Source organism: Rhea americana, unplaced genomic scaffold (genome assembly GCF_003343005.1).
Source record: "Rhea americana isolate MKP2758 unplaced genomic scaffold, rheAme1 scaffold_8, whole genome shotgun sequence".
Classification (NCBI taxonomy): Eukaryota; Metazoa; Chordata; class Aves; order Rheiformes; family Rheidae; genus Rhea; species Rhea americana.
The window spans coordinates 5,077,137-5,099,877 of record NW_028186978.1 but is presented as its reverse complement, the minus strand read 5'-3'; the positions used below and the strand labels follow the sequence as shown (position 1 = coordinate 5,099,877).

Genomic DNA, 22,741 nt, shown 5'->3' with positions numbered 1-22,741 from the left:
GAAGAARAAAAAGGACAAGATTTGCTTTCATGTTTTGTTATAAAYTACTTTTGACCAAGGTTGTCCTGTGAAAAACATGCATCTCTGGATCTGAYTGTTGGACATAYRTGTTTTCATTCCCATTTGTGCTACTACATRGAGAGCRGAATTCCTTCCTGTTATAATGCCATGATTTTTCTTGGACAAATATTGGCCTATTTTAACATATAGGTTAAATGCTTCTTGTCTCAAAAAATCAGTTATAATTTGTTTAATGAATATGAGATACGGCCTTGAATGGAGCCACCAGAGTTTTTTGTTGAGTTCACTGTGACTAGAAGAATTGAGGGAGAAACACGAATTGTATGCAGTACAAGGTAAAAAAAGGACAAGTTGCTCTTCTTTTACTGTTCTTTTGCAGGTAAATAGGCATGGGACTTTCAGCCATAAGGTCAGTTCTCCAGGGCCTGTGGTGGTGCTGGGCATGTCCACTCATGATGGGTTCTGATATGTAACCTATTAATTTGTAGAATTTTAAAGCTGGAGGRAAAAATACTTCTTCTTAACATTGTAGTTGTAATGCAGATTTTTTGATTCTGTGACTTAGCAGCCTTAATGCTTTGTTGATGGCTGTCTTTACATGTAGTACTTCATTTTCCAAAGGTTTTCGTGAAATGTGAATTGCAGATTAGAGACTTAGTACTAATTTTTCCTTCACTCATGTAGTAGACTGACTTCTTGGTTGAATAATGATACATTCCTATAAAATAAACCCCATTACATTCAGTGTGAGATTTTTGAAAGGAATAGAAGCTGATTTTTAAAAATGAGAGTCAGTAGCAGGTCCACATGTAATGTTATCTCACAAGGCTGTTACTGACTCTCATGTCACTGGACACATGTGGATTCACGGATTTCAAAGGTCTGTCCTTGCTATATGTCCCTCCAGCCRTCTCCTTCAGCAAATCAGGTCTCAAGGCTACTTTAGGGCAATACAGCAGTATTCTATGTAAAAAGCAAAGTAAGAGAATTCTGCATCCGTATAACTGCTCATGTGATTTTCTAGATTAGTGAGAAATACAGCATAAATATGCCAGAGCTAGCTCTCCAAGAGTACTGGAGCTTAGAGCAGAATTACAGGAAAATTTGAGATAACTAAAAAATAATCATTTTTCAAATAAAGAAGTAAGACTACTTTGTCTTGAAATTATTAAGGGAAGAATAATCCCTGCTGTGGAGGGATTTATCTGGAAATGATTTATCTCAACATATTAGATCTTTAGTGAGTGTGATTTAAAMAAAACCACATATTTTGACTTTGAAATTTTTGATTTGACTTTGAGACAGTGGTGCTCTGAGGCTTTGTCCTTTAAGAGCCTTTCAGGCCATCAGCTTTTTCCAGCAGAGCCTCTAAATGAAGTGAATGGCCACCTGGGAATAATGCAAATAATATTTTCATATTTTCATCGTAGCAGAAGAGGAAAAGCTGTGTTTACTAATTCCTTAGGAGGGCATTTACTTCAAAAGGTAATGTGAAAGCTGCTATTACCTCTCTTTTTGTTCCATCTTTCTGAATTTTGAATGGAAGATTAACCCGAATGTTTTCTATGCTCAGGTTCACTAGGATAAGAAGGATGCTTTAGCCAACTCTAACTTGGCCTAAATAGCTACCRAATTAAATTCTTTATAGCTTTCCGAAGGACTGAAAAGTGCCGCGGCAGAAGGTGGGAATTGATATGAGAGGGCAGAGCGAGGAAAATGTGAGACCGTTAAGCCGATCACTGCTGCCTCATGGATTTGAGAAGTGGAGAGAAGCTCATCTTGAGAGAGAGTAACCGAGATGGCAAATGCAAATTGGTACATGAAATCTATTTCATGCGTTTTATGTGCTTGTTACCCCCCTTAGCTGCGTGACTGTGGGAGCCGCCGGAACTGAGGGTAGTTTATTTTGAACCCTGGATGATTTCCTGGTAACAAGATGATCACTGTATTCTATATGAGGAAAGAAATTTTAGCTCTCAACAGTAGAGGAAGCTATTTATTTATTTATTTGAACAGTTGTAAAGAGCTTATGGATAAAATCCCAATTTTCAAAAGTTACTTATTTTTAATGAGGAATGTATTTGAGGAGTTTCTACATCTGTTTGTACAAAACTATTTGTCTAAGGTTCTTGCATTCCTTTCTGAATGTGTCCTACTTGAGTTAACAGTTGTGAAGCTTTTTTTTTTGTTTTGAAGAGAGTCTCCATCTCTAATATTTAAGTGCTTGTGCCTGCAAACTGAGTGGCCTGATTTGTGTGAAGTAACTGTATCACGTGAGAGACTGGTCCAGAAAAATAATTAGATTTTAAAGTCAGGTGAGAGGTGCATTGTTTCACATAGCAGTATAGTGATTAAATGGCTAGCCTCAGATAACATTAAAAAAGTCTGTGTGCAAGGAGATATTGAAGATACCAGCTCTGTTGTCACTTGCTGGGGTTGTGTAATGCGTTTGATGTATTGATTTTTCTTATCTAAGCTCGTGGCTGAGCTGCAGACTGGGCCCAGCTCACCTGCAGCTGAGGTGTCATAACTCCAGAAGAATTTGTTACAGTAGTAATGTTTTAAGTAATTTGTCCTTTTCCTCCCGCTGAGTTTCAGATTCCCCTAGTGTTCATTTATGACCCCCGCGGTCAGCTGGGGACTGGCTGCAGAAATACCTGGTGAAGTCGGCCAGCGAGGCTTTTTGCAGCAGCTGCGGGTGGCGTTGCAGGGAGGAGCAGCGTCCCTCGGCGCGCAGGGGCGCGGGGCGAGCGGGCTGCCTGACCCGGCCGGCAGCGCTCCGCGCCCCTCGGCGCGCCGGGGTGCGCAGGGCTCCTCCTCGCCCACCCCGCTGCCGGGCTGCAGGTGCCGCCGTTCCCCCTGGGGTTACGGGGTAGCAGGGAATTCCCTGTTTTCCTGCTTCTTCTGCCCAAGCCCTTGCTCGTAAGAGTAATCGGAGCAAGGGGGGAGGGGGTAACCTATGCAAACCTATGCAAAGCATCCATACRTTTGATGCAGCTTTATGTGGCCTCAAAGTTGCACAGCTGGGTATTTCCGACCTTCGGTTATAAAAGTGTTTCATTTTTCCTGTCTGTCCCAATAGCAAGAAGCCTGAATTTTGAGCCCAGTAAAAAAATATAGAAAATATTGCGTAACTGCAGGAAGCATTGTTTTAATCTGAGTTTCTTGGAGATGTGTGTTTAACAAGTGTGACCTTTGGCTTGTTTTTGTTTCTGGGCTTTTTCCTTAAGAAGAGTTAGATATTTGAAACCTATTAGCTCCTTCTCAATAATAAATTTAACTTTTAAACAAAAATTTGAGCTGAAGCTTTGGCATCTGCTTATTGAATCAAATGAATATTAAAAAATTCCTAGCAAACCTCAGGTAGTTAAATGAGAAATTCTGGAAAGAAAAACCACTGAAATGTTTCCAAACACTTTTTAAAATTTAAATTTGATTTATTTTGTWGTCTCTGTTACAGGTTGCGCTCAGTGTTCCAAAGCGTTAACTTCAACAGGTTATTTTTTTATTTACCACGTGCTTTTTAAAGCTTGAATGCATATTAGGATTGAAAATAGTACTGAATGTTTGCAATTATTATTTAACGTAACTTACATATGGCAACTATAGATGCCRGTGAGGCTTAAGTTTATGGTTTAAGTTAGTGCTGTTGTGCATCAGGACCTGTTTAGTCGCACACACGGACACAAGCTGCTAACAGTGTGTTAGCTGCGTAATCTAATTGTCTCCTAATGGCTGTAGATGCCTTGCGGAGGATAGTCCTGAAATTGGCTGTGAAACCCTTGTCCTTTCGCTTTCCACTTCCTGCCCTCCGTTACCCCCTCAGCCTTTAGACGAGGCGCTTGTGCCAAAACTTCTRATCTCCCTCCTGCTCTCTGAGGTTGCAGTCCGTCTAAATGCTGGCAGGTTTGTTGCTGATGTTTCTTTTTTTCCAGCGTAATTGCAAAGAGCCTTGTTAGTATCTTACTCTGTGACAATGTCAAATTATTTTTTCCTTCTGAAAGATACTGTATCTGAGGCTGTTTTTAGGCGCTGCTCTCTCATCATTAGGGTGGCTTCGGCAACTTGAATTGTGCAAAATTCCTGAAAATTTGAATTTAGTTCTGACTTCCAATGTAGGAAAAAAAAATGGTATTTGTTTATGCTAGAACTGTAGTCAGCTCACACCTTGTTTTGCTTACTAAATATCTTCCAGGGGCTGATCATTTTGTTTTGATTGTGAGATATGTAAGTGTTGGTCCCTGTGAGGTTGCTCTGCAAATTTGCAAACTGATAAAACTTGTAAAATATGTTAGGTGGCGTGATCATCTAATTTGTTAAATTGCTGAATGTATTAGGCTGTTGAATGCAAATCTGCTATCGAAGATTAAAAGCCTGTTTATGTAGTTGGATGTAACAGTTGGTCTTCAGTAATTTTTGTGTATGAGGCCATCAAGAAGTTGTGTAGGATATAACAATGACTTGGAGAGGAGCAGCTATTTATAATAAAACGGATATTACCAGGAAAACCTTTGTTTGATTTTTCCCATCTGGACACTCCTGTTAGTACAAGTAGAAGGAGCAAAATACTTTATTTATTTTAGGGCGCATAAAGAGGAAGCAAATCTCAACCTGCTCTTGTGGGAGTTGCTGGTTGTTGTAGACAGTAGCACCTTTTTAAACTCTCCTACAGAAGTGATCTGTAAACAGCTGATATGGTTAAAACAAGGTTAGATCCCCTGAATGCTTTCTATCGAGAAMTGAGTAGCTTAGTTTTCACTAATTTTAAAAGAAGCTGGAATCTTTATTATTACCTTGGGACCAGATATTGTCTGCCTGACTGAAAATGAGTGAGTAACCAAACTGGAAGCCCAAGAGATATTTAACTACACATTAGTTGACATTCTTGACTGGAAGTACTCTTTTTCTATTCCTAGTGTAGAAAACCGGGTAAACCAGAGTAAATGAGCTGTAATGGCAAGGGCAACGTAGTCAAAAATGAGATGATGCGTGCTGCATGGGTGGCAATGGCAAACTGCAGATGTTTGAAAATATTCACAGCAATGCCAGTTAAGATCAGGGATCATGAACTAACATTAACAGTAGACTGGTATAAATATTGCACTTTCTCTTTTAAAGTTTTCTTTTTAACTGTTCAAATTTGTTGATATAGGATTTAATAGGACACAATCGCGTTTTAAAGAAACAGTTGTAGCTTTGTCACATCGACACAGTATGGTGACAACTCATACGAACATCCCAGCTTGTTTGTCTGTTGTTTCTGTTTGTTTTATTTTTCTTCTCTCATTTTCTACGTGTGGTTTAATTCATGAGGATAAATCGCAAGAGTCATGGGAACTGTGTGATGATGTGGTTCATTGACTTTCACTGGACAAGTCTTTAAAAAGGCCTTGCCTTTCATCTTAGCATGCACCTCTATTCAGCTTGAAGAAGAACCAAATGGCAGATTTGGGCATCTAGATGTAACGGCCTGCTTCGGCTTATGAGCTTTGCAAAAGATATCACCATCTGTTGGTGATGTAGCAAGGGACAGCATATTTTTAATTTAATTTGCCTGTTCAATATCACTTTTTAATTTGGCCTTAGACAGGGCTATTCCGTCTTCCCCTCCTCCCACGTGAAGCAGGAATGAACATTGTCATCTGGAGACCCTATTACAAGARTGCCATGACAATATGAAAATGCGTACTCATTTACTCTGAAGTTTGTATCTAAAGAATCCTGCTTCAAGTCCTCTAAAAAGTGGCCAAAATCAGTTCTATCATACTGAGTTAAAATGGGAGAGGAGGAGGGAGAAAATGGCATAACTGAATCAGGGCAGGATGTGGTTTTGCAGAGTAGCTCAAGAAGCAATTGTGGAGAGTTTGCTAAATAGTATTCAAAACCAGGCTTCAGTTGTCCAAATATTCATTTACATTTGCTGCCTGGTTTAAATTGTAGACCCTGCTACRTAAAAACAAAGTTTTATATTTAATGTATCTGGTTTTAAACCAGTAACCAAAGACCGCAAAGTAACTTACTTTTATTAGTCTTGGAAAAAATTCTACTGTTTGCTGGCTTGTGGTCTGAATGTGAAATGTACAAAAATATTATTACTTTTTCTGATGTCAAATCTGTTTCTTTCTTGCAGAATAATAGAAAGCCAATTTTGCTCCATTATATAATGATTATTCAGATGAGAACTAAGAAGATAGAATTAACTCTTTTAGACATAGTTTAACCTGATAAATGTGTATTAATGCAAATGCCTTGTGTCGTTGTGTGGTGTCAGCTCATCGACGTAAAAACAAAATAATGTTGTAAAGCTCTGCACAAGTGAGCCTCGTTCTTGTGTTCCTAGCTTTTGAATGGGCATGGGTTTAGTTGTTTTCAGACAGCAGCTGTGCTTTTCTGTTATCCTGCATCAAAAGACTTATGTGTAGCTCCTCATAAAGTAAAGTACTTCCTGCCTGCAACTTCGTGTTTGTCCTCCTGCATCTTCCCTTGTTTTTACCCAGCTCAAACTTTGAAAAAGCAGAAAAAAGTTTGTGCGTGGACGTTTCAGGAACAGCTGAAACGGCTGTGTGTGAAGCATGTATGTTATAATGCTATCAAATAGAGGCAATGGGAAAATCAGGTCACCTCACACCACTTGCCCTTCTGTTCCTCCTGCCCCACTTTCCCCTCTCYAGCATTGCCCCTTCCACCTACTATGCATGAGGCAGCAGGATGATTAACCCCAGCTTCTCTTAACATACCTCTATTAAATTCCTGTGCTCCCACACAAGCATTTGTCCTACTAAACATTTGRAACAACTAGTGGTGTGTGATTGACTAAAAACATCTCCTTTTGTTACTGAGGGGTAACAAACCCTAATATTTTAAAAGGTAAAGCGTGATGAACATAAGCAACTGTCACTTCAGGCTAATTGAGAAAAAAATTTCTAGCAGTTCTTTAAAGAGCAAAGTCATAGTGCTGAGTACTCAAAATGCTACAAATGTGCTGGACATATAATTATTTGGCCAGCCTTTGCTGTGGATGATAAAAGCAGATGGTTGGAGAGCATGCTGGCATTCCTGTTTTGGCTAAAAACAGCCAGCTCATACTCTGACACCTGATGCCTCTCATCACGTACAAAAACAGTAATGGCAATATAGGTACTAGAAGAAAGATTGKCTTTAAGACAGATTAACTGGCATTGCTAAATCAAGTGGTGGTTGCAAGTGTATCAGCAGATCAGCCTTGGCAAAATAACACTTTTTTTCCAGTAGCCACTCCAACTCCAAATAAGYCATTTTATACTCTGCTAAGCAAGCTCAGTCATGGAGTGAAAAATTAGGAAATATATTCAGAAACTGGACTGACCGTTTGAATGAAACGGTCCAAGCTTCGGTGAGGTGTCAGCTAGGTAGCAAATAGATCTGTGTCAATTGTATTTTCTTGGTCTTGTCTTGCGTATTTTCTAAGTGGACTTTTCGATGAAATCAAGACTATTGCTTTTACGTGTCTCCCCCCACCATCTGCCGTGTGAAGTCTTAAATACTTGCCCTTAATTTCAAATGACAGGTTGCAGTCAGACAGCRTTTGCTGGTGGCTTGCAGTAGGTGACTGCTTATTCCAGCCTAAGTTGAGCAATATTTAGAAAGAGGGGTTTGGAATTTGCRCCTATTTAAGACAACTGATTCCAAGAGGAATTTTACTTTTAGCCARGGAGAGAAGCTTTGGGTTCTTCTAGAATTTTGGCTTTTGAATAATCACAGCAGTTATTATTTTAGATTCAAATATGACTTTGGTACACTGGCAGGTTGGCAGAATTGAAAAAACAGTATAAGCATGTGAACTCAACAAAAAAACTCCTGCTGTCATGCAAATACCTTTTTCATAATAAAGAACAAGGGAGGAGAAGCATAGTTTCCTATAAGTGAACGCCTTCTCAAAAGAATGTTTTGCAGTGTTGTCCAAAAAATGTTGGCTGATTTACAGAATATCTGTATTATTTAAATGTACTGTGATAGTGGTTTTATTTTTATGGTTTTGAATGTCATTTATAATGTCATTTATAATGTTGCTTGTAGATTAGCCAGGTATTCTTGTTCTGACAGGGGAGAGGTTGTTAATCATTTTAACCTTAGATGAGCTTTTCTGGTTCATTTTCCTGTTTGTAAAACAGTAGTGTTCTTCCACCTATGGAAATACAATGTTACTGAGGAGTGCCAGATAACATTGCCTGCACGCCATGGATTTTTTAATAGATCTAGAAGAAGTTGCTTATGATATTTATTCACCTTTCAATTTTTTCTGCTGTTTGAATAATATCTTTTAATGATGTGCTATTTAAATCATTTAATCGACTTATTTAGTAAAGTATGGCCATTTAATTTATCCTTTTATATAAATTTTATATAATTTTTACGTATATAAAAATGTATATAAATTTTTATTTAAAATTTGAGGAAGGCTGCTTACTGCATCTGAACATCAGGAGATGCGTGGAAAACCAATGCACTGATGAAGAACTGTAACCACTTACACTCTAAGCCCGAAAGTGTTTTGCTTTCCAGTATTGATAGTTTAAAGATACTTTTTAGTGTTATATCTTGCTAATGTTTTGTTTTTAATGTAGCTTTTGAGTTGCCCTGCTGGCATGGGTGAGATATTCTGTTTTGGTAATGTGAGGGAAGCATGAAAGTGTTGGTGGGATCAGGCCTCATTTCTAATGGGGGAGTGGCCAACTCAAAGGATTTCTTGGAATTGTAGAAATGTACTAAATGTTTTGAAACTTGCAGTTCTTATTGTTTAGCTTGGAAATGTTAAGTATGTTTTTAATGTGTTCCTTTCCCACTATTAAGGCATTACAGTGAAATAATTACATTCCTTTTAATCCATTTAAGTCTTTACACRGTTTCCACTAACAGTAAAAATAAAAGTAAAAGCAATTAAAATAGTTTTGGATTTTTTACTTTTCTCTTCAGGAATTTATTTACTAGAAGGCTAAATTGACAAATTTTGTTAAAGGCTATTTCTTTTATTCCTCTGCATTTGAACCAGATGCTTAATCTGATTCTTTCTGGTACTTGTTTAACATGGCAGTAACCGGGGAGGAGAAGGAGCGCTAGCGAGGCTTGTTTATGTGATAATGAGAGGTTGCTCGTTCTGTTCCTTGCTCTTTGGTCAGGTTTGTCCTGGCTTCAGAGCGGGCGATTGCGTCCCCGTCGCTGCTGGCGTGCTGCATAATGGATGAGCCTGAGCTGATGGAGGCAGCAGGTGTTGTAGCAGTAGAGAAGGGCAGAGTTTGTTTTTGTTCTAAGCATCATTAATCCTTCTTCCCTTCCCTCTCTCTGCTCTGAGTGTCCTCCAAACAAAACCCCCCTGTATCTRTAGCAGCAGGGGAGAAAATAGCATCAAGCTACCCCCTGTAACATTACCATTTTCTCTCTCAGGGGCAACCTTGTAAATAGATCTTGATTTGATGCTCCGAATCTGTAAGTGGTGCATTTATCATTGCAGGGTATGACAATACTGATTTATGAATTCCATTTAGCGAAAAACTCAGTATCTACATGTTACTGTCCTATGCCATCTAAATAGGATGAATGAAGAATGCCCCTCAGTTACGGTGCTCATTACACGCAGCAAGACGGCAAGCTCCTATGGGGGGAATCTGCTGCAAGATCGGTCTAGATAGGTCTAAACGTTCTTCAGATGGGAGAAAATGTAATTTGGGGCAGGGGAGAGGTGAACACATTTCAGAAGAGGAAAAATGGAATTAACAGGATCTTTTTTCTTAGTTTTGTCTAAGATGAAAGCTGCTCTTGGAGGTGCCTTTTAAATCTAACAAGAATGAGTTTTCTTTTCTTTTTAAAGGTAGTAAAATCTACTGCTGAATCATATCTACTTTGGAGGAGACTTGCTTGAAAATGTCAGTTGATTCTAGTTATTCTTAAGTGTTTCCCTGGGTGTCTGGCGCCGCAATGGAAGCCATCCTTTCCTAGTGCCAGGCTATCGCATCTCCTTCAGAGTTTAGGACACCAAAGGCATGGAGCAGAGTGCAGGTGAGCAGAAAACCTGTCTTTAGGACGCTGTTTCCTGTGATTGCAGGGGTATTCTTACCATTTCTGAGGTTAACTGGAGGTACTGGAAGTGCAGGTGGCATTTGTAGTGCAAGCCTTCTGGCTGTGGCCTCTCTATTCCTCTCACTATGATGTCTTCTAGTCAGTGGAGCCTGACTTAGGGCCAGGTTTTAATTATTGCAGAATTGCTTAAGGTTTCACTGAGCTAATGGACTGCTGTGGGTCTTCTCCCTCAGAAATTATTTGCAAAACCTGGAAGGCTTGGTATAAGCACTGTCAGGGCCCTGCACTGGCCTTAATTGCCTTGACCTGTCTCATGTGGGACCCACCCCTGCCCATGGGCCCAAGAACTCCTTTTAAGCTCAGCCAGTGCCCCCGGGGATTGCGTCCTGTGGGCGAGGGCACTGCCCGTGCTGGGGCCACCCTCGCTCCCAGCTCGCCTCACCTTGGGGAGCAGCTGGTCCTTCCTGCTCCCTGGCAGCACTGTGAATATAGTTCCACCCTTGCTAGGTGGCCAAATAGTGTTTAAGAACTGGCTTAGCTGGAAAAGCGTTCAAACACAGTGCAAATRCTTTTCCTTTACTCTGTCACCAAGGAGGCAGGAACAAAAGCATACATAACCTAAAAATAAGGCCACTTCCAAAATGTTGTTAGTGAAGACCTCAAAAGTGTCTGACTTTGAATTAAAGTTAGCTTTCTTTCTTCAGAAAAGTGGATTTTCTCTACATTCCGTGATTTTTTAAATGTGCTTTTATTCCTGTGTAGAAGTTGGTAGTTGTGCAATTTTGTTTGCAAGTGACTGCAAAGCAATGGCATGCAGTTTTGTTCCTATTGGAGAATGTGCCAAGTGATGATCCAGAGTCTGGAAGGAGCATTCAAGGAGCTGAAATACTGCTCTCATAAGTGCTTTTTTCTCCCCCACCTTTTTTTCCTCTCTCCATTTTATTTGAAAGGAGCAAAGTTTTGCAGAGTTATATTGGCAGCAGATAAAATTGTACTTTTCAGCTGTGTCTGTAGAAAGTGACATGTTTCTCACATACAGTTTCTTAGCTTTGTGCTGGGCTTGAAGGCTTTCTGCTCAGAGAACCAGGTCTTAAAATGACTTGCTGAGTTACAATTCCCTCTCTATATATTTAAATTGTACAGGCTGTAAATGGGACATTTTACATAAGGACCTGTCTTGATGTGACTTGATCACATTAAATTTAAAAGCTTCAAGGTAGACTGGTGCCTAGTAATGCTCATCGGTGGCATTTCTGAGGCTCCACTGAGATCTAAAGACATTAAGAGTCATGTTTAAATGGTTGGTTAAATTCAGTAATAGTTTGCTCAGGTGAACACCTACTTTCTTCCAAAAGGGGAGCTGGTGTCTCCTGGCAGACATTCTTCATTGCAATAGCTTAGTAATTACTGAGCCTTGGTAGTCTCCCTAGAATATCTGCTGACAGTGGCTAATGACAAGCTGAAGTGCTTCTAGTGTTAGGTCTCTGTAACTTGCAGCTTTTTGCATGTTTGCCTTCCTGTCTCYGTCCAGCTTTAAATGTGTCGTGCAGTTTTAAAATTGTCTGCCAAGATGCACATTCCTGGCACAAAGCAGTGCACTGGTGTCAAAAATGTGCTTGTCCAAGAAGTGCAGTGGTCTTGTAAAACACAAATTTTATGCAACGATAATATAAAATAGGTTAGAGCAGTGTGAGGTGGTGATTAACAAACCTAGGTTTCGTACCAACCTCCTCATCTCGTACGGAGCTGTTGATCTCTTCGTTGCTTTGCGAGTGAGAGAAGATGTTGGGCCCAGTAAGGACTCTGCTGCTTGTGTTTTGTTCTGCCTCTGCAGCTGTAATTAGTTGCCAGARCTTTAAACACTTCTGATTCAGGATAGTCTAAACTTTATGAAGCTGGAAGAGAGAAAATCAAGCATTTTAAAAGATGTTTTGGTTTCAGTATGTAAATGATACAATGTAGTGTAGATTTTGGAGGAATAACCTTTCAGTAGCCTAACAATCCCCTCCTGTGGGATATGCAACCAGGAAAAGGAATTAAAAGACAAAATTATGCTCATTCTAATGCTTTTCTTTTCTTTTCTTTTTCCTTTTTTTCTTTTTCTTTTTTTTAAGATGGTCAGAAACCTGATTTCCTGCTTTGTTGGATAGTTGCTAGTGCCACCTGAGGCAAAGGAAAAATTTCTCCTGGCCTTTGAAGCTTTCCTAAAAATATGTGAGGCTGACGTGTTGGGCTGACAAATCCTCTGAGTCCGGTAGCCAGAGTCTGAGTGAGCTCTCTYCTTCCAGTGCTAATTCCAACTTCAAGAGGAATCACATCAGGGGAACAACACAGGCTAGATCAATAGCTATTGCATTTGGGAGTAGTTCCCTCTGTACGTTTTCTTCTGCACGCACCTGAAGAGGGATGGTAGAAAGGCAAATCAGCCCATGGCAAATACCAGGYAGTCATACTAGAAAGGTTGGAAAATTCTGAATAACTTTAATCAGCCTTTCACTTTCAATGGACTGACTGTTTGTTTAGCCTGGCTGGGTAAGAAAATAACAAAACCTTGGAAAAGGGAAGCTTGGAAGGTGTTCATGATAGCTAGTCATCTGCTTCTCTTCCCTTCTAAGAGTCAGAAACTTTCCTTAAGCACTGGCTCACCCTGAAGGGGTCAGAAACAGAGCAGATTGTGCAGCRGCAAAGGGATTTTCAATTCACCTAGTAGGGTAGCCAAATAGGGAGCTTTGAGAGGACTGAGGACAGGCTCTGTGAGAACTGGCAGGATTAGATGAAATGAAGACCTCAAATCAAAGAAAATCAAATCAAATTAAGACCTTCTGCACTCTTGTATTCTGGTTCATTTTTCTTGCTCRTTCTACATGTCCATGCTGATCTTAATCTCTGCCCCTGTGTTCTTCTGCACAGAAAAGAGTACAGAACTAAAGAACATACCATTATGATAAGATGTTGCTTCCATCAAACAAAAGTGATATTCCTAAAATAATGCTTCATTCCTCCTCATTCTCCCAAGTCAAGTAGGAGGATAAGTGTTTGTCTAGTAAATCAGTGGCAAAAACCTGCAAACTCTTTTCTTTCTAACTCACATTAAAAATAACAGATGATGAATCCCACAATACAGGAAATAAGTTTTTCTCATAGCTGCCTTTTTTCTTTTTTTCTTTCTTTCTATCTATTTTTTTAAACAATAATAGGAACCCCAAATTGAATCACTGATTGAAACCAGGTATTTTACGGTGTTCCATCATGTCTGTCATCTGATATCTAAATTTGGTAATACTACTTGAAGTACAGAGAAGAACCTGGTTACCCATAAAACAATGATGCAACAGCAATTTACTGACTGTCAAATACAAATTCAATGTAATGGATTACCTGCTGCTAGGTGAAGTTTTCAGGAATTGCACTGCAGCCAAGGGAAGTCTGATKAAAGTTGTTTTTAAATTCCCTCTTGCTGTTCTTTGCTCTTTTTCRCCCCAGACTACTCGACCTTCAATGAGATGAACTCCTCTAGTGGAAGGTTGCTAAGTTTGGCAATGCAGCTGGGAAATGTATACAAACAGAATGAGGGAAGGCAGATTAGAAAGGAACCTGACTTACTGTATCACAGCATTTTAAAATGCTGCTTGCCAGCCAACTGGGATTATACTCCAGATGTCCTGGCAGAAATGTGCACGACTCTGTAAGATCATAAATCCAAACAATGTATGGTAACATTGTGTGCATATAATACTACTGTTATCAGGGCAGATTTTTAGTGTGGAAAGCTCTGGTGACGGGCAGGATTAGTAAGGCCAAAACCTTCCCATATTTAGCTTTAAAGTCTTAAGTAGGTAATAGCTGCTGATGGAGGTGGTATGTAAATGGGAAAGGAGGAATAGCACTGCCTGTGCTTCAACAGCAGCCTCCTTTGCTTGCAGTTGTCTTCTCTCATCATGGCTTGGCAACTCAGCAGGCAAAATTGTAGTGCAGATGCTCAGAGGCAAGTTCCTTCTCTCTGCTGGCATATTGCAAAACACTGCCAAAGACAAAAACTAAACTCAGGTGGATCTGCCTAAGTGAACGGAATAGTTCTGCTCTGTAGCAGCTTAGAGTTAGCTTGAGATCTGACTTGAGGGTAAGTGGAGCTCTGTTGTCTTCACTTGGGAAATTTTTGTGTAGTAGGAAGAATAGAGATGGTGGAGGCCTTGTGTGGGGTTTGCCTCTAATGCATTTACTTTAGTCTTCTTTCTGTATTTCTTTTGTCATATTTCCTAAATGTAGTGCTAACTGAACCTGTTCTTTTAGTGTACACATGAAATGTAAATACATGTGTTCATTCATAGAGTCACTTGCTCACTAAAATAGCTGTAAAGGATCTGGAAAATATCAGCTATTGAGGTTTTTAATTATCATTTCCCTTGTGGAAAAGTAAAGCCACTGACTAGCATCCTGTAGCTAAGAAATCATTCTTTTGGTGAGGACTTACATTTTGGTCGGTCCACCAAAAGGACTGAGAGTGCTTTTTGTGTCAGTGCATATCATTCTCACATGCTGTATGTTGACACTAGAGTATTACCCAAACCAGCTGACTGACAACATGGTAGTGTCAGAAGGGAATATTGAATCAAACAGAGGAGAATACACTATTGCATAATTTATTCTTTTGTTGCTAAAAAAAAAAAAAAAANAAAAAAAAAAAAAAGAGTTCCTATGAAGAAAAGAGTAGGTAAACTACCTAACATTTTAAAGAATAGTAGAAGGGTGAAAGAGCAAGAAGAAAAGGAATCGAAAGAGGACATCAGCATGAATAGTTAACTTTTCAAATTGCAATTAAACCTAAGTAACCACAAAGTGAAAGATCTAAAAATAAATTAATGTTAAAAGTGCTTTGTTTGCAGATTAATATTGCTACTGAAGTGTGAAATCTYTGTCCTTCCTCCCATGCATTCTTGAAATGTTCAAACTCAGTACCACAGAGTTTTAGATTGTTCAGAGCTGGCCACATGAGTCATCCTGAGCTTCTACTATTTTTGTCCTTGATAATAAAAATTCACACCAGAGAAATTTAAGTTGCTCATCTTTTTGTTCATTTAATAATATATTGCCTCAATACTGCAATGCTTTGCAGAGCTTTGTACAGGACGCTTGTCATCATTCAGCTTCTCTGGGAGGTATGCATCCTCCAGTATTGCTTGCTGTCAGTAAGCTCCATTCATATAGTCTTCAAGTTTCCCTCTGAGTCAGAGAACTTATTAATATTTGTAATAAACTGTTCAAGAGTGGTTTGTATTGATATGATTTTATGGATGTAATTCCTACAGCTCATACCTAGATGATGTGTTGTATCCATTTTTACAGATAGAGCAAAGCATTGCATGTACAGTTTGTGGCAGGACCATGATGAGGGAGGCTCTCTGGGTCCCACTGCTCTGCCACAAGAATTTGGTATAATTTTTCTTTGCAAAACTTAAAGCTGACTCTAACTTCAGCAGTGTTGTTTAATGTGGAAATCTCTTGTCTATACTTCATGAAAACAGAATTTAATTATGCATATTCGTGTTAGTAGCTCAAGTGTAATTTTGGAAGTGAGAAAGTAGGAATTTATTACTTTAGAGAGTCCCAATCTGGATGTCTGTCTTGCATCTTTTGTGACTTGTGTGGCACTCTGCTTATACGATCCAATGCTTTTTGGGTACATACCTGTGACTGCTACAGTCTAAGCCTTACTTTGACACTCCCTGAAGTACAAGCAAAGTATTTTTTCCAGTTAAGTAGCAAATTTTTGAATGAAAATTGATATGGAAGGAAGTGATTGTCCCAAACTGAAATGCAATGAATTCATGTACAAAACAAACAAAAAAACAGACAAAAACCGAGCAGCATGCCAAATGCAACTTTTTGAAATCTTTCTTTCTGTCTGTCTTTGTTKTCATGCTTCATAGGCTCTCCAAAAGGTATAGTGAGTAATAAAGATCTCTCCCTGCTGAGGTCTTTTTTTTTGTTCACTGCTTTACATACTACTTTCAAATATGCATGTAAAAAATCAAGCTATTTTCAAAGCATTGTCCCTGATGAGACAGTGTTTATTTCACTTTTTATATCTTGTTATCCAAGATAAATTTCACCTGAGGACAGCATCTACTCACTGATTCGTCACTTTTTCTTTTCCATGCCCTTAAGCTATTTTGACACCAGAGGCTTTGCAAGCTCCGWGCAATGCATCTCATGAAGCATCAGCAGCAATACAAAACGCAAGGAAAACAATGTGAACTGAAGCTTAGTGAAAACAGAGTTGTGTAATATGGCGCTGGTTAGTGGCTGGATGACAGCCATGCTTGATGACATAAATTTAATGGCATGTGTAACTGCAAAGAACAAAGGAGTTAATCGGCAGCAATACTGCATATAAGAAATGTTACTCTGTGTAAGTATGTATTAAAGTTGTTGCCATAAGCTTGTGATAGAGAGCCAGCACGCTGTGGTTTAGCCTGCTAATACTCCTTTTAGAAAAACTGTATTCATTTTAGGCTTAGTTCTCTGGGTTGTTAAGCGGTAATGAAACGGAGGAACATGTCTGACTGTGAAATAATTGCCCTGGTTGAAGATACAGCTTTTTACAGAAGAGAAAATATCATCCAGATGATGAATAAAAACAGTTCCTTCTCACACAAGTGAAGCACTGTAATAAATTACGTTGTGCTTAGCTTCTGTTCTCTACTTTTAAATTTCAGTRTGCTGTGGAAAGACCACTCTTCTTCTCTCATTAAAGAAGTGGCAAGCTTTTTGCTAGTCACTAGCAGGACACAACTTACATTTTTCCTTTAAGATGTCTGATTCTATCTTTCAGACCCCTGCACCTACCCACCCACTAGGCCTGCGGTGCATGCAGCTGTTTGGTGATATCRTGGCTGCTTTCTGCCTTTTGCTTTTTACATGGGATTGGGCAAACTTTAATATGCAGTTTGCTATGCAGCACTCCCTTTTTCAAATAGCAGTGCCAGTCCTATTACCTGAAGTCAGTTCAAAGCCTYGCTCCTCCCGCTGTCAGTGTGCTGAGCAAGTGGGATCGCGGAGACGTGCGCGAGCCCGCGCTGGGGGCCCCGGGCAGCTGGTGTCGAGGGCAGAGCAGGGTGCGCGCCCGCGCGCACGAGCGTGCGCCCGTGCCAGGAAAGTGAGCTCTCACTTCCCCTGGGAAAGGTGGAGTGCAGCTCCTCGCTCCTCTCAGGCCCCCGTTGGGTTTTTCTTTGACATTTATATTGTCACCTTCATGTTTGTTTTTAGTTTTTAGCTTTTCTCTATTGAACTTTTCTTAAGTTTTAATTGCCTAAATCTTGTAGCTGATTAATGTTTCCCCTCTGCAGCTGGATCATCTAGACGGGCATAAACCTTTCCATGCCTTACTGACTTCCAGTTCCTTTCTAAAGACATGCAATGTTCCTTTTTAAAGACCTACTGTCAGTTCTTATTGTACCTTTTACTAGACGAATTGTTGTTCCAGCTGTGCATTTGCATTTTATGCTGTTCATGATTTCATGAGTTTATTCGTGCASCCATTACGTATGAAAGCTTCCTACATCAGTAGTAATGACAGCGATACCGATGGTTTTGGCGGGTAGATTTTTATTTGAACTGTGTTAAGTTTCAGCACTATTCTTTGGTGAATAAGGAAGTTCAACAAACACGTAAAAAAAAATGACTTCCATAGCTGGAACGCTTGATGTTGCTCTCAGATTGAGGAGTGAAACAAGGTGACTATCACCTTTTTTCCCTCACAGAAGTCTTCCCCTGTGGATGAAATTGTTATGAAATAGTCCTTCCTATTTCTATACCGTACTTTATTCTATGGATGAAATAAAAGAAGAAGAATTATTTTCTGATGTGCTCAGTCTATTGTTCATCCTGAATGCTCGATAATGTTTAGATTATCCATCTGTTCCAGCAGAGCAAGGTTAGAGATCATTTAAAAATGGCAAATTGTAGCTGGTTTCTTTTTGCGGTATGAGGGCAGCACAGTGCGTTGTTCTGCTTTATACATTTGTGTGAAGTGTGGATGTCAACGTATTTCTCTCCAAGATAGCTTTAAGAGTATGGCGGGAGTGTTAAAGTTATACACAAGTCATACCAGCTTGCAGGGAGAAGTTCCTTCATATTGAGGACCAGTATGTTTATGGTCAAGTGCTGGGTTAGGTTCTAGGATTTGTATTTGCACTTGAATTCGATAAAAAGTGTTATTGTCTAAGACTGTGTATAACCATAACTGGCATTTGTAAAGCTAGTGCAGTCACTAATCCCGTGGGAAAGCGCTAAACTTGTCAGTCTTTATAAATTGCTGTCTTTATGACAGGAAACTGGGAGGGGAAGAGTCTTGTATCTGAGTGGAACAGCAAGTAGAAAATGGGTACGTAATGACAGCTGTGTCCCCAAGTCACTCTTCTCAATGGTGGAAGCAATGCCCAGAGCAAGGGCCTTGCTGAAGGATTGGATCCAAGCCATGAGAACTCTGTGAGCATCCGGTAAATGTTTTGGCTGGATGAGGAGAAGACCTCCTGGAGCGCGGTTAAAATCTGGGCGGTTTCTTTTGTTTCTGTTCAGCTCTCTCTAAACATAGTAACTATTCTTATGTATTTGTTGGTGGTAATAAAATACAGTCTTTACTTTTCACTGAACACATCATGTGCTGGGAACGGTTTGAGAATGAGTGGCAGGGCATTGCCAAAAGGATAATGAGTCATATAAACAGAGGTTCAGTCATGCTTGCAGTGGCCAGCACCCTCAGGCAAGATTTGGATTCCTAGAAGGTCCCTAGGTGGTCCATCTCTGAGCAACACTGGCTGGCTTAAGAGCTCATAATCACAAACGTACCGCCTGCTCCAAGCATGCCTGACAGGCTGCCGACAGTAGGTGCCTCAACTTCAGCCTCCATTGAGTTTGTGTTCTTGCTTACAGTAGGCTCTGTGATGTGAAATATTGTTTAATATGACCAGGAGTATTGTGGTGTGCTTCTGAAGGGCAATAACTTGTATGAATGCTTCTGATTGGATTTGYTTGTTCTGTAAAGGTGATAGGAAGAGGCCATAAGGTCAAGTCCAATAGCCAAAGCAAATATTTTGAACGTGGTGCAGAAAAGTAGTAAGAGTATACAGGTTGTCTAAGTGCGCTAATTCTAAAATTTTAAAATACTTTAAAATATTTTTGAAATGTTATTCTAAAGGCTATGTTGTGGGCTTTGGGTGGAGGGGTGGGATTGTTTTGCTTTTGTTTTTTACTTCTTGAGAACAATTCTGTTATAATATGTAATTGCACTAGCCAGGGCAAGTGCTTTGTTTTATGTGTTAAATAGCTCAAAGAGGTGGGAAGGAGGAAAATAGTTGATGGACAGGACTTAGCCTGTAAAATTTCCTTTGCAGCAGATGCTTTGACTGAGTGTTAAGAATTGCTCTTGAGAAGTACACCTTTTAATAGATGCCACTCTTTTGTTTCCTCTTACTTTTTTTTGCAGCAAGTGACAGGCAGAAGTTTTGGTGAGAAGGATTTTCGTTCTGGATTAGAAAACGGGATTCTTCTGTGTGAGTAAGTAACACTTTTAGTTTGAAGCCTTGAATACAATCTTGACTGAAGATGAAATGAACTTTCAGCTGGTATCTCCAACTGTTGGTTTTCTTTTGCAAGTTTTGATGTTATGCACGCTAGTTATTTCACTGCAGTATCCTCTCAGTGCCAACGGTATTGCTATGGTGTGGACTGAAATGTGGCTTAAAGAAAACAGGTTTTGCAAAGTGCTTCCCTCACCCCACCCCAGCTCCTTAGTGAGTAATGTGAAGTAAAAATGATATTTGCTTTTTGATTTCCTTTTATTTAAGGATGCTAATTGCAGATTGGCAAATAGTATTCCACACCTACCTGCAGACATCTCCACTACAGTAAACCTTTTTGGACCAACTCCAAGTCAAAGCAGTGTCAACGCTCAATCATCTGAACGCTATCTATAATTRGCTGCTTTTATAATTTCTGGAAAGTTTGGGCATCCTCTGAATTTTACTTAAAGGTGTGTTTGAAGGATGTCTTTTGTTATTTTTAGACAGGAGACCCAAGTTACCTTGCATATTTCCCTCTGTGGTTTTAGTATCTAGTTTTTAGGCTGAGTCTTCCAAAGTGATCACTAAAGATAGATGTCAAAGCTGTTGACTTTTAAGAGGATTTTGTAGCCGTGCTTTAGTGCCCATAGTTCTTTTTAAATCTCATGCAAGCTATCAGGAGTTTGGGAAAATCCACTGCTCTGAATCATCTGTATGGGCTGATTTCTTTCCCCAGGCCTGCAGGGTTGTCACTGAAGTAGAAGTTGTCTTTGCAAATCAGAAGGATGGAGCTGGTGCAGAACTGAATGCATATCAGAATTTTATAAATGAGATTTCCTGAGATGTTAAGCTGCTACACTGTAGCTATTGGTTATATTTTACACTATGTAAGATACTGGAACTTGGATTCTATTTTCAGCCATATACTTGAATCAATACTCTGTAACTCAACCCTAGGTAGCTTAGGATAGCATTGAAACCAACTSGTGTAAATACTGTTTTATGTCTCATTAGTGTTATTAATCAAATAGCTTGAATTTTGACTGTTAAAAACTGTAAAGGAAATGCATGTCTTATTTGATTATTTGATTGCATGTCTTTGGTGAGGCGTGGCTTTGGGAGGAGAGAAGTTGTAGTTATTGTTGATCAAATGTTATGTAACTTGGAAGGAGCCTGGAGTTTACTTCTTTGTTTATAAGGTTTGCTTTTGCACAAGATCCTTCTCCTCAGTGTGTTTGATAAAAGCACTGTGTGCTGAGTCACTTCACAGTGCTCTTTAAATGTTATGGTTGAGTTGTGTGGCATAAAGAGTAAGGGATGTGTATTCCAGGATTAGATTCTAATCTCAGCTGCGATTAAACAGAGGGAGTCTCATTTAAATGTTGTAAGTGAAGAGGTGAAGCTTAAGTAACTGAAGACGTAAGTATATATTTCTTAGGAGACTGAGGGCTCCGGGGATAAGTAGTCAAGAGACCACATTTAGTTATACTACTAACTTGCTCTATGATGGTGGACAAATTGCTTTTTCTTGCTTATCACCTGTGGACCAGTGCAAACCAGTCTGAAGGGATGGGTCTCCTCAAATTTGAGGGGCTGTGATGTTTGTCTTGCTTCCTGCTCCTGGCTGTTGTGGTTAGAGGATGAAATTCTGTTATGCTACAGAGCATTAACCAGAGAGCTACCAGCCTGCCCTTTGAGTTTGGCTTTTTGATGATGAGCAAATTATGAAGCTAAGAAGAAAAGCTTTCTCCTTACTGATTCTGTGTCCGCTATAAAATAAAGAGCTCAGCTTACTTGTAATGTGACACTGAGAGCCTTAAATGTATATTTGAAAACTACAGACTTCAGCGGGTGAAGCACTGAYAGTTAATTTTGTTTCTTCTGTTTAGTCAAGCAGTGGCGATAAAGCKGCAACAGGCGAAATTGTCTTTGTGGGCAGGGCTTTTGTGGTTTAGCAGAGACCTCACCTGCTGGGTGGGTACCTCATGAAGAAAATCTAGTGGTATTCAAATTCTCCCTTAACTTCTTGCCAATGTATCATGCTTTTATCACAACTACTCCCAACAAGCTGATGAAGACCTGATCTCAAAGTTTCTGATAAGCTAGAAAAGGCAAGAAAGAAATTATGACTGTCTTAGGTTTCTGAAGGTGGAAGGATTTATTACCTTTAGTCTGGCTTACCTGGTTTGTTACTTGAAAGATTTAGCAAAAAGCTGAACTTGCCTTGGTTTATCTTCACAGGGCAGTGCTAATGTTCATTAACTGGTAACTCACTGCCAGTCACTGATGTGGATGATGTCTGTGTAAGGGTGGAGTTGTTGCTTACTTCTGCATGGCCCACTGTTTCAGTGTTTTTATTGTCTGCTCTRTTAAGGGTCATGTTTTGTGCTGAGGACTGAAAGTGAACTTAGATGCTGAGAGAGCCCAGCAGCTAGAGGCCTGGAAACTGAGGTCACCAGGCAGACAGAGACCCTGAATCTCCCAGACGTGCGCCTGTAGCTGCCCTCTGACTTTGCAGGCATTTTGTGCAAGGGAGGGGAAGAGGGACAGCTGCCACATCAGAGTCCGTTCCCCTCATAGGCAGACTAGCAAGTGCAAAGAGACATAAAGGAAATCTTTGTCTAGAGCAGAATTGATGCAACCTTACACACACTGTTCATTCTAGGGCTTCATCCAGTTGATCCCAACACCTGTGGCCTGAGCTCCCTCACATGTAGATTCCTGTTTCAGAAAGGCAGGACCTTTCCTTTCTCTCTTATCTGCTCCTTCAGTAGGTGTTTGAGAAACTGTAGTGACCTTCTCCTGCAAGCCATTTGCAGCATTTTCCTGCCATGATGTTGTCAAGCTCTCAATTCTTAAGTCTCCTTATCTCTTCAAGCTACGGTCTGGTAATAAGCAGACTACTGAGATGCGAACTTGTGGGGCATTGTGTTGTTCTTTGCAAATTCAGACAGACATCGCCATGCTAGTTATAAAATGGTTCATTGACATTTTTTGTAACYGGTCTAGTAACTATGCACGTATTTTAATAAAAGAAAACTGCTATGACTGTATGATGCCAAAAGTATGGACTCTTGGGAGGGATRTGCTGCTGTGCACCAAGAGCC

General features: G+C 39.9%; 1 protein-coding gene and 1 long non-coding RNA gene across 9 annotated transcripts in view; one reads left to right on the top strand and one right to left on the bottom strand.

Moving 5' to 3' along the window:
* Positions 1-22,741, top strand: part of LIMCH1 (LIM and calponin homology domains 1) — a 181,091-nt gene that overhangs the window by 47,082 nt on the left and 111,268 nt on the right. For all 7 annotated transcript variants that reach the window (XM_085322865.1, XM_085322862.1, XM_085322858.1 and 4 more), the window contains exon 2: positions 19,559-19,629. In XM_085322865.1, coding sequence (XP_085178991.1) covers positions 19,559-19,629 — 71 coding nt within the window. The remainder of the gene's footprint in view (positions 1-19,558; positions 19,630-22,741) is intronic.
* On the bottom strand, positions 8,998-13,579 carry LOC146585523 (uncharacterized). Of its 2 annotated transcripts, XR_014897984.1 has the most exons (4): positions 13,453-13,579; positions 12,894-12,976; positions 11,802-11,969; positions 8,998-9,249 (listed from the first exon to the last, which is right to left on the bottom strand). It is a non-coding gene; the product is annotated as an uncharacterized LOC146585523 (long non-coding RNA). The 2 variants fall into 2 exon arrangements; XR_014897985.1 differs by lacking the exon at positions 12,894-12,976.